This window comes from Manihot esculenta, chromosome 13, assembly GCF_001659605.2.
Source record: "Manihot esculenta cultivar AM560-2 chromosome 13, M.esculenta_v8, whole genome shotgun sequence".
NCBI classification, from domain to species: domain Eukaryota; kingdom Viridiplantae; phylum Streptophyta; class Magnoliopsida; order Malpighiales; family Euphorbiaceae; genus Manihot; species Manihot esculenta.
Window position 1 is genome coordinate 7,106,733 of NC_035173.2, and position 13,482 is coordinate 7,120,214.

The 13,482-nt window shown below is 32.9% G+C and overlaps 3 protein-coding genes across 3 annotated transcripts; 2 read left to right on the top strand and 1 right to left on the bottom strand.

Moving 5' to 3' along the window:
• Positions 1-45: 45 nt before the first annotated feature.
• Positions 46-3,026, bottom strand: LOC110629495. The gene is made up of 6 exons (XM_021776484.2): positions 2,563-3,026; positions 2,243-2,388; positions 1,652-1,820; positions 1,054-1,152; positions 651-733; positions 46-564 (listed from the first exon to the last, which is right to left on the bottom strand). The coding sequence occupies exons 1-6, from the start codon at positions 2,941-2,943 to the stop codon at positions 432-434; spliced, it is 1,011 nt and encodes a 336-aa protein (XP_021632176.1). The 5' UTR covers positions 2,944-3,026; the 3' UTR covers positions 46-431.
• Positions 3,027-3,617: 591 nt separating this feature from the next.
• Positions 3,618-9,276, top strand: LOC110630527 (ribulose-1,5 bisphosphate carboxylase/oxygenase large subunit N-methyltransferase, chloroplastic). Its single transcript, XM_021778064.1, has 12 exons — positions 3,618-4,081; positions 4,235-4,398; positions 4,503-4,586; positions 4,731-4,788; positions 5,193-5,246; positions 6,472-6,543; positions 6,648-6,728; positions 7,218-7,390; positions 7,650-7,752; positions 7,836-7,967; positions 8,336-8,458; positions 8,936-9,276. Exons 1-12 carry the CDS (start codon positions 3,695-3,697, stop codon positions 9,020-9,022), a joined length of 1,518 nt encoding a protein of 505 aa, XP_021633756.1. The 5' UTR covers positions 3,618-3,694; the 3' UTR covers positions 9,023-9,276.
• Positions 9,277-11,390: 2,114 nt separating this feature from the next.
• LOC110630443 (transmembrane emp24 domain-containing protein p24beta2) lies at positions 11,391-12,953 on the top strand. Its single transcript, XM_021777949.2, has 4 exons — positions 11,391-11,761; positions 11,921-12,107; positions 12,207-12,314; positions 12,423-12,953. The coding sequence occupies exons 1-4, from the start codon at positions 11,546-11,548 to the stop codon at positions 12,554-12,556; spliced, it is 645 nt and encodes a 214-aa protein (XP_021633641.1). The 5' UTR covers positions 11,391-11,545; the 3' UTR covers positions 12,557-12,953.
• The last annotated feature ends 529 nt before the right edge of the window (positions 12,954-13,482 follow it).

The following is a 13,482-nucleotide window of genomic DNA, read 5'->3' on the forward strand; positions in this document are numbered from 1 at the left end:
ATCCTGGAATCAAATAACAGCTTCGTTATTTACAGACCCAAGGAATTTGCAAATGTGATTCTTCATATTTAGAAATATCAACGGAGTTAGGAACTAACAGTCAAGTCCACTTACAACAATTGTACGATAAGAGATTACACCATATAAGAGATTACGCCGTCGTTTCTTTTCTCGCATTACTTGTGTAGTATATTTTACTGAATACAAGCAAGGACAAAACCTTTTCATGAAGATAGTTGTCCACTGCATCCTCCTGGTATATTTGTGCATAATTGACTGTATTGCTCTGTGACTCGCACAGAGTAGCAGTGGTTAAATATTTCCCTGTGCACAGGAAAGATGGTTTCTTCAAACTTGTTTCTTTCAATCTTGTGGATGTTGCCGAAATTTGCCAGCTTCTATGATGAGGAGATGAATGAGAATTACAGATACTACTTCTGTTCTGATGAAGCTGGACCCAGTGAAACAGGCATTTGTGACAGTGATGGCCGTAGAACCAGATATAATGCAGGACCCAAGAGCGGAACCAATGATATAGGAAGAAGCCATGAACCTTTATTGAACCTGTACAAACAGGATAAATCTTCCTTGAGAGAATTTCAAATTCAAACAAATGGGGAAGAAGGGCATCATTGGTTCCAAAGTCTCACCATTTCCTTGCAGTCATATCATTGTAAACCCAGAAAGGGGCAAATGCTGATAGTAGAGTGAAATCAAGGGACATGATGTGAATCTGCAGTTGAAATCATGAACAAGGTATATTAACACTTCATTTGTGAATCAAGAATTTCAATTCAATTCAATTGATTTCTTTTCTAATAAATATCTTGTTTAGAATAAAATAATTCAATTATTTTTCACTTAAAAAATTTTCATTTTAAGAGAAGTTAAAATCTTGTATAAGTTTACCAGAATTTATTTTCTTGCAAACTGAATCATTCCAAATGGAAGATAAATAAATTATCTTGGACTTTGCAGTCTTCTAAATTTTGCTGGTGGCACACGTGTAAGCATTTGCATAAATGGAAACAAAAACATTTAGCAACCACTTACGAATTTGCTTTCCCTGAAGTACTGGTAGAACTCTTTCCAGACATCACCATTTGCCAAGCCTGCGTAAAGGAATAGGCCTATTCCTACAGCAAATGATATCTATGCATGACAAAGTTACTTTTCCATACAAAATAGATAAATAAGTCCAGATCAGAACTTCAATTATTTGACATAATTTTTAGAAAAAGACACTTCATGGAATAGAAAAGAACATGAAGCTTTTTCATCCTTCATTACGAAAATATCATTGGAGAGATATTGAAGCTTCTTTCTTAACCTACCAACTGAATCCTAACCAATTTGACATCCAAAATGTGACAGACAGAAGTACGAATCCAGTCAGTCTGACAGGAAACTGACCAGAAACTTCATAATGAACTTGATTCAGTACTTGCTCATTGTCTCAATTATAAAAAATTGTAGTCTACATTCATCAGTTTATCCTCCACATTTCCTTGTTTAAGAGAACAATCTGAGTTGTTTAGCACCATAAAGGTTTTGACTATGTTAACCAACTAAAGAGTGAAATCATCCTCAGCTTTAAGCAATACACATTTCTCAGTTCAATCAAATATTCGTCAAGGAAAAAATTTTTTACCCCAGCTGTCAACTTTGATTCCAGAAAATTGAGAGGCCATTTGCCAAGCTCACTTTCTTCAACAGGTGGCGGTGGTGGTCTCCAAAGAACAAAATAGGGAAGAAGAGCATATGCACCACCAAAGCATGAAAGTATAAGGAATGGCCAAACTGGAATTTTGCTTTTTGAGCTGCAAATATAGGAATTAGATATATCAGATTAATCAAGTACTCTGATTGGAATATTGCAAAAAATTAAACAATGGGTTGCCAATCCTCTTTGATCTAGTTCTAACCATTGTAGCATGCACGCCTAAAGGCTAAAATTTCATTCCACAATGGGAGTTTAGCTCCCATCAATGCCATCATCACATGCTTAATCTATTATAATCACCAACTGCACATAATAATAATAAGCCACCATCCAAATCCATTACTTTCACTTGGAAAAAAATCAACAGAAATGATATATATGGCTTGTCCTCTGAAAGTCCCAGCAACATAATCCTTGTATAAATCAAACTTAATCTTACAAAATAGAGGAAAAGAACTGGCTGGAGATCATAAATTCATAAAATTACACAACAAATAAGGATAAGAAACGTCAATTCACCTTCTGCCGGTTGGGAGTAGAAGCATACTGTAAACCAGAGGCCACAAACCCATGATATACCATAAAGACACAAGTACTTGATTCATCTCAAAGCCATCATCTCCCTTCAAATTAAGGAGTTTCTTCAAAAAATACTCGTCTGTTGCCTGCAAAGAAGAAATACTCATTAAAACTTTTAAGAGAAAGGAGAAGGGAAGCAGACAAATCAGTAGCTTCGATTTAAAAATACTCTAAATTGCAAGGCATAAAAGAAGAAGCGAACACAACCCATTAAAAAATTATAATATGAAAAAGAAAGAGAGTGGAAAGGAGTCAAATACCGGGGTCTGGTTAGGAGCGAGATTGAAAACATAGTACATAAGAACACCCCACAACACAAAAAGCAAGATGGAGGTTGTCCAATCCCGCCCCTCTTTCTCATTATTAGTTTCATTCTCCAAAACTGGGTCTTTCTCTGAATCCTTGGAGTCCAATACGCTATGGCACACTTGAAGCAGACCCTTCTTCTGAAATGGGAAATTTGAGGTCTTACAGATGCGGGGTTTGAGAAAATTGGAAACTTTCAAAGTGGTTCCACTTCTGGGACGCAAATATAAGAGTCCGTTGTTAGGGGTTCGAGTTTGGAGATGAGCTCTGTCTCTTGGAGCTTTGAGAGGAAGAGAAGAGAAGTTGCAGGAGATGAGGCTGGAGTTGGCCATCATCTTTCAAGATATTCTCAACTTCTTTTGTTTTTTCAGTACACTGACTGAGCTTTTCAAGAAGCCAAGTAGAGGTGCACGACGCCGTTTTAACGCTAATGGTATCGTTCGATCAAGGTGCTTTCTACGTTACAAGACAACTAGACAAGAGAAGACGAACGGCACCATTTAATTCATCGTCCATTTGAGCATTCGGTATTTGTGAGATTGGAACCAAACTGAACTATAAAAAAATTTAATTTAAATCAAACTAATTTAATTTAATTTAATTCAATTTAATTTAATAGATTAAATATTTTAATAAATTTTTTATTTTATGCATTATTTTATATATTTTATAATTTAATTAAAATATTTTAATATATATTATAAAAATAAATATTATTAAGATGTGATTTTTTATATTATTAAAATAACATAGTGTATAAATAATTCTTAAATTTTTTTTAATTAAAATTGAATTATATTTAAATAATTAAATTTTTAAAAAATTAAAATTAAATCAAAATAAAATTTTTTTAAAATTAATTCAATTTAATCCCTTATTTCGATTTCAAACAAATACCGATTACCTCTGGCCAACAGTTTTATTATCGCGGCGAGTTTTCCATTATCGGGATAAAACGTCAACGTTTAGTTTGAGCAAGTCGGCGCCGTTTAATAACAGTAAAAACTACCTAAATCCAGATAGGCCAGTAGTCCGTAAGGATAAGGTCTTTCTCCCTCCTCTTCTCACTCTTTCAGGTGCACAGCCATGGTTGAAGCTTCTAGAATCTTCCAGACTACACTCTTCCCTTCCTTCTCTATACTCCACAAGTCATGCACACTCACTCAGTCACCAAGTTTCTTACGCAAAAAATACTCAACAACAATTCACTGCTCATCATCAGTTTCAACAAGCGACAGCGCCACGGAGAAAGCGGCATCGGTGACCCCGAAGGTGCCGTGGGGCTGCGAAATCGATTCTTTGCAGAATGCGGAGGCCCTCCAGAGATGGCTGTCTGACTCTGGCCTACCTCCTCAGAAAATGGCCATACAAAAGGTGGAAGTGGGAGAGAGAGGTTTGGTTGCTTTGAAGAATATTAGGAAGGGTGAGAAGTTGCTCTTTGTGCCTCCCTCGCTTGTCATCACCGCTGATTCGGTGAGTTTGGTTGATAGAATTGGGTAATTTATTCAATTTTGGCTTTTAACCATTTGTAGGTTTTTCAGATATGCAATGTATTTGATCATTTTGATGTTTGGTGAAGAATATATAATTGTCATTGATATGGGTTTGTATTTGTGAAATGCGTAGGAATGGAGCTGCCCAGAGGCTGGTGAAGTGTTGAAACAGTACTCTGTCCCAGATTGGCCTTTACTTGCGACCTATCTTATTAGTGAAGCGAGTCTTCAGCAATCTTCAAGATGGAGCAATTACATCTCAGCGCTTCCTCGACAACCATATTCACTTTTGTACTGGTAACTTCTTGTTCTATTATACTGGTTCACATTAGAGTTTTTCTTGTATACAGAAAGGGTCTAGTCTCAGTTTCTTCCCCTACAGCCTCTCTATATCATTTCAGGACTCGGGCCGAACTAGATAGGTTCCTGGAAGCTTCACAGATCAGGGAGCGTGCAATTGAAAGGATTACCAATGTTATTGGAACGTAGGCAATTTTTATTTCAAAGATCTATTTGAGCTTTATTTTGATATGCTTGATTTGGTCTGTATTGTCATTTCAGCTGCATATCATGCTCATTGTTCTATTTAATGATTCGCTCTTGAACATTTGTTCCCATGTCTTTTGCAGATATGATGATTTAAGGCTTAGGATATTTTCCAAGTATCCTGACCTATTTCCTGAAGAGGTACTTTGTCTTAGATTGCTTTTTCTATAAAATGAATTGGAGTTTGCAAGTATATTCTATGATCTGCTATTAGTTTACTGAAAGCTTCTGTCTCTATTCTTCCATGGTTGCAGATAAGGCCTGCTAGTTCTTTCATATGTATTTCTTGAGATATATTTCTCTTTCCTTCATTTTTCTTAGCCATAAATGTTGTTGAGTATTTATTTTTTATCTTTTTAAAATGATCTGATAATACCTGGGTATTCTTGGTCTTCTTCCAAACACCTTGGTTTCTTATTAACTTGCCCTTCTACATTTGTTGTGATGTAAGAGCCTCTATAATTTGTCTAATGGTTTGCATGAATGCTGTGTACGGTTACTGTAAACTAACTTTTGTTTGACTTTGCATTATATATGAGTTATAGGTATTCAATATGGAGACTTTCAAGTGGTCATTTGGCATTCTCTTCTCTCGCTTGGTAATTAAACCCTTTCAATATTGTTTCTATAAACTAACTACCTGATGGCAATAGAATATAGAAAATTTATTATTTGTTATGTAATATGACGTCATCACCAGCTTGGGCATAATAGAAATCAAGCATTGAAATTCTAAGTCTTTTGATTCTGTTCCTCTTCTCTGTTTTGTCCTTAATTACTAAACAAGGAAAGCTTGTTTTCTTTGCTTTGATTACACATTCAATCTGCTAGCTATATTGATGTTACTGGGAATATACAGGCATACCTCATATGTTGCTACCAGGAAATGGAATGACAATTAGTTATAGGACTTCCTACAATTATGTGTAGTAATTAGAACAATAATATTGATGTAGAACTCCAAATTAACAATGCAGTCTAAAACTCCAACACACAATAATAACAAATCACATGTCAAGATTAATTTTCAAGTATTCTACTACATTCTTGAATAATGAATAAATATGACCGTAGATAATTGAATAAGAAAATAAGAATAGAATCGCTACAAAGTTATTGACCTTAATAAGATGTCAATTCTTGATACAATACAAAGTAAAACAAAATTCTTGCTAAAATTGTATTAACTAAAGAAAATAATTGTTCACGAACAAGAGTGAAATTTGTGATCACCACTTAAAGTGATTTTTATAACCTTCTAAACCCTATTTCTAGTGGTGAAAGGATTAATTTCAATGTAGAAAAGACTATTGGTCAAACAATCAAATCTTCCTTAATATGTATTACAACAAAGATCCTTTTCCTAGGTGAATTATGAGAATTTTTTTCTCTTTATGGATTGCATGAATTTGGCTACCTAAAATGGGTATAATTAAATTAAAATAGTCTACTAAAATACTAAAATATCAAAATAACAAAATAAGTTTTAATTTGTTTCGCCCATACCTGCATTACACAAGCTGAACTTGTGTTGTGTCCATATTTGTTGAAGAGAGCGTTGCTTGTTTTCTTATTTTCCCATACTTTTTAAATATAGTTCTCATCTCTTTGATGGTAACTTGATTTCTCAGAATTTGAAGCTTTACGGATTGAATATTTAAATACTACAACAGTTCCAATGCATTTCAAATTATTGAAAATTATTGCCCTTTTATGCATGCATCAAATATTTTTTAAGTTCATTATATGAGAATTCCAATAGTGTTCTGTGTTAGAATTGATTTTTCTCTTACATATAGATTTTGATTTTTCTCTTGTATATAGGTTCGCTTGCCCTCAATGGATGGAAGAGTTGCCTTGGTTCCCTGGGCAGATATGCTTAATCATAGTTGTGAGGCATGTTGACTTGCGTCACTGTGGAATATTTTGCTTAGAAGTTTCCGTTGGTTGGGTACAAGATGCAATATTTTAATAGGTGCTCTTGCATTTTGTTGATCCAGGTTGAGACCTTTCTGGATTATGATAAATCGTCTAAGGGAGTTGTCTTTACAACAGATCGACAGTACGAGCCAGGTGAGCAGGTAAACAATTTTCCATTGATAATTGAAGTCCATGTTTACTGGTAGTAGTGCTAGAAAAATTGGTCGGAGCCACTTGTAGTTGAAAACTACTTCTAGAATGACCGCATTAGAAGGGAGGAAGTTATTATAGAAGTATTTCATTATTAGTTTTTATGTACATATGTAAATATTAAGAAACTCTTATGGGAAGTAAATGTTTGCTGGACAAGGAATTCTTGATTTGAAAATCTGAATGTATATTTACAGAAATGTATGGTCACGACTCACCAAAGATAATGGCTTGAAAAAAGAGAAAAAGCAAATTGGTCTTCCATTCACAACCCGTCCACTCTCAACAATGGAATGCTGCCTAAGATTATCAAATTAGATCATATAACTTCAACATTTTTTATTGTGCCAAGATTTAATAACCTAGAAAATGTAAATATTAAAGAATAGAAAGTCAAAGCAACCATTCCTATCAACTAATATGGATGCCACTTGATGCAGGTTTTCATATCATATGGCAAGAAATCTAATGGAGAGCTGTTGCTATCATATGGATTTGTTCCAAGGGAAGGTACCAACCCGAGTGATTCAGTAGAGCTGTCATTGTCTTTGAAGAAATCTGACAAATGTTACAAGGAGAAGTTAGAAGCTTTAAGGAAGCATGGTTTATCAGCGTGAGTATAATCATTTGAATCAACTTCAATCTCCATCATCCCTTTTCTTTTTGTTACTTTTAGTTATAAATTTCCCAAATTTCAGTCTCTCACATCTTAGCATGCTCAATTTGTTCTCTGAGGGCCTCAGAACTTTATTTAAGTTGTAGTTCAAAAGTCAGACAAGAGTCTTCATGCTTCCTCATTCTCTAAGTCCTCATTTCTTTGAAAATTGTAAAGAATCAGTAAATTACTCTTTATCTTTTTGTTCAATTATCAGATCTCAATGTTTTCCTTTGCGAATCACCGGTTGGCCAGTGGAACTAATGGCATACTCCTTTTTAGCAGTCAGCCCTCCAAGTATGAGTAGACAGTTTGAAGAGGTTTGTGGTTTTATTTTCTTAATTATGAAGTTGTTCTCTAATTTGGTGATATATCTAAAATTTCCTCTTTTTTTTGGCTCCAGATGGCCGCAGCAGCATCAAATGCAACAACCATTAGGAAGGATATAAGATACCCAGAAATTGAGGAACAGGCATTACAGTTCATATTGGATAGTTGTGAAATGAGCATATCAAAGTACACCAAATTCTTGCAGGTGACGGATTTTTTTTTTCTGGCATCATGGCTTGAATAGAATACTTGCAGGTTGCTACTGGGGCTTAGCCCACCTTTCCATTGGGAAATGTTAATATTAGCATACTTGAAATTTGGTTTCCCATAAGTATATTGCCCTTATAACCTATGATGTTGAGTTTTGGGTTTGGATATGATCTAGTATTACAGTTCATCGTTCTATCTTTATTGGCAAGTATTGCTAATTTAGAGCCATTGGAAATTGGTATACCATATATATTTGATATGAAATACTATATGGCTGAATGATGCATGTTGGCTTCTTTGCGAACAATCTTGAGCTTTTGGGTTAGATTGTCTAAAATGGTTTTCATCATTCTCTCCTGATAGGCAAGTGGATCAATGGATTTGGATGTAACATCTCCAAAGCAACTTAACAGAAGATTGTTCCTGAAACAGCTAGCAGTAGACTTGTGTAACAGTGAGCGGAGAATACTATTCCGAGCTCAAAGTGTAAGATTCTGTCACTCTTACCTTTCCTGATATTTGCAAATTGTAATATAAACATATTTGTTTAGCTCAGGGTTTTCTGCATTAAATATATCACTCTTCTGACGCTTCTCAATTTTGAAGTCCGCTTATTTCATTACTTTCACAGAAATGTGGAGGCATACTGTGCTCCACTTTTCGGGATTTATTCTATCATGCTTTTTGTTATGTAACATCTTGGTGTTAATATTCACCGTTCAAAAATAGGTATGCAACGGTGCATTTGCAGTAGCCACCGATTCAAATAGCATATTATCTATCTGCATTATACTTTATGAAGATACACTCTACACAATATTTTGGTTCGTGCATGATCAACATTGGATGATAACTCCTGTGTTTTCTGATAAGAAAAATGTTATGCCTCTCAATATCTTTCTTGATATGGTGTATCACTGATTCATTGTTCTTTCTTATTATACCTTGCGGTCACTTCTACAGGTATTAAGAAGAAGACTGAGGGATATAAGAAGTGGTGAACTGAGAGCTTTAAGAATATTTGATGGGTTCAGAAATCTTTTTAAATAAGTTCTCGTTGGCACATTGATTCGCGGTTTGTGTTTCATACGTTTAGCTAACTGAGCGACCAAGTATAGCTGAATTCATATCCAGTATGCTCTTTCTTGGGAATTCAGGCAGGAGCTTGTCAAGTGGAAGTAGTGGATTTGCAGATATGGTTCTGCTTGTAAAGTAAATTTGAGTGAAATTGTTTACAGACAATATGATTAGACAACAAAATAGCTATTTAATTTATGGGATATTGAAATTATGTTTGGAAATTATCCTGCATTGTTATCATCTCCACATTCACTATCACTGATGATGAATGACATTCTTGAAGTGCAAGCACCACAAGAGTACAGATGTTGAAGGCTAAGAATATATAATCGATGTTTAAATTAATGATCGACTTAATAGTCTACTCATAAGATTTTTAGTTGTAAACTCTCAGTAGTTCACATAAAAATTGATGTTACCAAATATCAATATAAGAAAAGGTTATATTACTAAGCTCCATTTGTGAAAAATGATTTCCCATGCATGAACAAAAATAAGGAAAACAGATGATAAAACCTGGATAGTCTCACATAGCGTGCTGGCAAATGGCTGAGATCTATATATCGGGTTGCTCTTGATAAAATTTTAACTACAATTTGTATAGTAAAAAAGAGAAAAAAAGAAGATAAGAGTATATCTTTCTATTATATAATATAAATGTGGTTTCTAAAATAATAAGAATATTATAGATTTAGTTTTTACTTTTAGTGATTGATTTAGACCGGATGAGTAACGAAGCGAGATTGAGAGTTTTATATAGGTATTTTTCCTTTGAATGGGATTGAGAGCTTCATTTTAAAGTAAATATTTGCTGAAAGTATTTTAAATTTTATTTTAAATAAAATGAGGTTGAGAGTTTTATTCCGAACTAAATAATCGCGCGATACAATTCAAACGTAATTTAAATTATCCACTTAATAATATTAATTTTATAATTTGTTTTGATAAAGAATACTTATTACTTAAAAGTAAATTGATTTATTCGATAAAACCTTTCCTATATAGTCTGAAGTTATAATTTTTCTTTTGAATTGATCAGCAGTTCTTCAACTAAAAATAGCCAAAACTTTTGGCAAATTTTTCTATTCAAAGTTTAACGAATTTGTTTTTTCAAACTCAACAACAAAATTATGTTGGACATTCTTTTAACTTAAAAATAGCCATAAAAATCTTTCAATTTATAACATTATAATTTTAATTAATTACAACTAAAATAAATACACTATAAATAACTGAAACCAAAATAAATGCATAAAAATACATATTTAATATTTTTAATAATTTTGATTATCTCCCTTATTCTGTATATGAATAACCTATTATAAATTATAAGCTTTGGATACTTTGAATAAATTTAAGGGAGATTTATAATTTAGTGTCTGAGTATTATCATTATTAACAAGTCAGTTCTTGCATTTTTAAAAATTTACTAAAACGTTCTTATCGTTTCTTTCTTTTAACGAAATAGTACTTCTGTTCCCTTTTCCGTTAAAAATAGATAAAGAATGAGGGAGAAAAATTTTAAAATTCAATTTTACCTTCAAATAAAACTCCTTATTTAGTCATTGGATATTGCTATTATTAACAAATCAGTCTTTACATTCTCAGAAATCTATTAAAACGCCATTATCTTTTCTCATATTTATTAAATATTCTTATTTTTTCTTATATTTATTAAAACGTCTTTATCATTTATTTCCATCAACGAAATAGTCGCTCCTCCTCCTCCTCCTTAAAAAAGAAGAAAAATAAGAAGAGGAAGAAGATGATGATGAAGGAGAAGAAGGAGGAGAAAAAGAAGGAGAAGGAGAAGATGAGGATGATGAAGAAAAAAGAAGAAAAAGAAGAAAAATCTCCTCCTCTTTAAAGAAGAAGAAAAAAAGAAAAATCGAAAAAAAATCAAAGAAGAGGAGGAGGAAGAATCAAGAAGAGGAGAAAGAAGAATCAATAAAGAAAAACAGGAGGATGCAGTAATTTAGTCTTTTACTATATTTTTAACAACAGAAATAAACGAAAATACTATTTTATTAACAAATATAAAAGATAAGAACGTTTTAATAAATTTCTGATAATGTAGGGACTGATTTATTAATAATGATAATTTTCATGCATTAAATTATAAATCTTTCTAAATTTAAAATATCCAGTAAATGGAAGCGATTTATATTTTTTTAATAAAAAAATTATTTAAAAAAAATTAAAATTTTTTTCTTTTGTAAAAAATGTATGAATATAGGATGGATTGACGCAACTTCCAGTAATCTACAAAAGCGGCGTCGTTCGGAGGTGAAATAAGATCCGTCTGACCAGTTAAATACCGCACTAAAACGAACTTTTAAAAATTTTAGTGAAATCTGATTTCTTTCCCAACGAAAAAGGAAAAAAAAAAACAACACAGATTTTCTGATTTCGTGTTCAAGATCTGAACTCAAAATTTCAATTATCAGTAAATACCCATCAGAGATATCAACAGAAGAGTTGGTGTTGCAGGAGATGGAGAAGTGGGTGTTGAGATACATAGCAATGGCGATGATGGGGTTGCTATGTAGTATTAAAATGGCAAGTGGGATTAGATTTGTCATAGACAAAGAAGAATGCGTCTCTCACAAAGTTGATAAGGAAGGTGACACCCTTCATATCTCTTTCGTCGTCATCGAGACTGATGATTCTTGGCATTTCACCGATTCCGATCAAGGTGTTGATCTCCAGGTAATTATGCATCTTCTCTATCCATTTTTAGATCAAAAAATTCTGGAAAACTAAGGGCACTGATGGGGAAAAGAGATTGATGATAATGGAAACTATCTAGTTGCGATTTCTTCTGATTGTATCTTAGTTGTTTGTATTATTGACTGTTTGAGTTATCAGATAAAGGGACCTTCTGGCGATATGCTTCATGAATTTGTAGATAAAACCAGTGAAAAGTATGAGTTTGTGGTGTATAAGAAAGGGGTTTACCACTTCTGTTTCACAAACAAGTCTCCATATCTTGTAACTGTGGACTTTGACGTGCATCTTGGACACTTCTCCTACCATGATCAGCATGCAAAAGATGGTAAGATCCCATTTTTCAAATTTGATGTTGGTTTTTTCAAAACCCCATTTTCTCAACTTTTCTCAGTTGATGGTATGATTATTTTGGTGATTTATGCAGAGCATTTAGCCCCTTTGATAGAGCAGATATCAAAGTTGGAGGAAGCTCTTTACAATATCCAGTTTGAACAACATTGGCTGGAAGCTCAGACTGATCGCCAGGCAATGGGTACTATTTTAAAGCCCAAGTTTCTTGAATTTTGAAAATCTTTGAAATTAAGCATCTGCTTCTTGTTGTTTTCATGTTGATACTCAAGTTGTGTGAATGAATTTGCAGTGAATGATAAAATGAGCAGAAGGGCATTGCACAAGGCAATGTTTGAATCAGCTGCACTAATTGGGGCCAGTGTTCTTCAGGTCTACCTTCTACGACGTTTGTTTGATCAAAAGTTCCACATATCTAGAGTTTAATCTCTCAAAGAAGCTGTTGGCCAAGGCAGAAGCATCATATATTTGAGAGTTTGATAGCTTTCACTGACGAAGAGAAGGGGGACTGGTAGCTCATGGCCTCTAAGTTTTGTTTGACCCTCCCTTTTATCTTTACACTATAAGAGCTTACTAATTTTTTGCTCTTTTATTAAGTTATTAATTATTTTGTTTAGCTATATATATATTTTGAAGTTTCCTTTTTAATGACAAAAATCAACCTATATTTAGCTGAGATCCATGGTGTCTATAACTAATAAATACACAGGTAAGGGAGTTTTTTTTTTAAAAAAAAAAAAATTGAACTCAAATTATTATGAATTTAAACCATAAAATTTGTAAAGGATTGTAAATTTCACATACGTAGGACTTGGGTAAATTAAAGCATACATATTATCTCGTGTTGGAGGTGTATTTTTATTACCCATTCAATATAAAATCAATATATTATTAAAATATGAAAAAAACGTATTAAAATATGATAAATTTCATATATTAAAATATTTTTTTTATTTTTATTTTAATTGATTGAATATATAATTAGTTATTTATACGCCCAGGTGCGTAAACAATTTGCATTGATCTAAAAGGTTTTCTGTGTTTATTGTTGACAAGCATCCCTTGTACAAGGAAATTGGCATACACCAAGGTAAACCAGCAACGACATAGCAAGAATGAAGAATATATTCAATTATCTGATATGGTCCTCCTATTTAAAACACTAGTTGAAAGTAGCACACTTCCCAGCTTTTTTTCATTTGAAAATAAAAATTATTCAGTATTAAATTAAAATTTTGAGATTAATTATTGTAATTTATATGAGATACATTTTAAAAATAAAAATAATTTATTTATAATCTTATTTTTTTAGAAGAAATAATATGTAATTTTACTTCATAATGACTCTTGAC

Bases quoted from the DNA above. Each gene is read 5' to 3' on its own strand.
- LOC110629495 (XM_021776484.2), bottom strand. From the start codon at position 2,943: ATGATGGCCAACTCCAGCCTCATCTCCTGCAACTTCTCTTCTCTTCCT. The intron at 1,153-1,651 runs GTAAAAAATTTT...TGTCATGCATAG, and splicing joins AATCAAAGTTGACAGCTGGG to ATATCATTTGCTGTAGGAAT. The intron at 565-650 runs GTGAGACTTTGG...CTGTTTGTACAG, and splicing joins GATATGACTGCAAGGAAATG to GTTCAATAAAGGTTCATGGC.
- LOC110630527 (XM_021778064.1), top strand. From the start codon at position 3,695: ATGGTTGAAGCTTCTAGAATCTTCCAGACTACACTCTTCCCTTCCTTC. The intron at 4,789-5,192 runs GTACTTTGTCTT...TATGAGTTATAG, and splicing joins CTGACCTATTTCCTGAAGAG to GTATTCAATATGGAGACTTT. The intron at 7,968-8,335 runs GTGACGGATTTT...CTCTCCTGATAG, and splicing joins AGTACACCAAATTCTTGCAG to GCAAGTGGATCAATGGATTT.
- LOC110630443 (XM_021777949.2), top strand. From the start codon at position 11,546: ATGGAGAAGTGGGTGTTGAGATACATAGCAATGGCGATGATGGGGTTG. The intron at 11,762-11,920 runs GTAATTATGCAT...TTGAGTTATCAG, and splicing joins ATCAAGGTGTTGATCTCCAG to ATAAAGGGACCTTCTGGCGA. The intron at 12,108-12,206 runs GTAAGATCCCAT...TGATTTATGCAG, and splicing joins TGATCAGCATGCAAAAGATG to AGCATTTAGCCCCTTTGATA.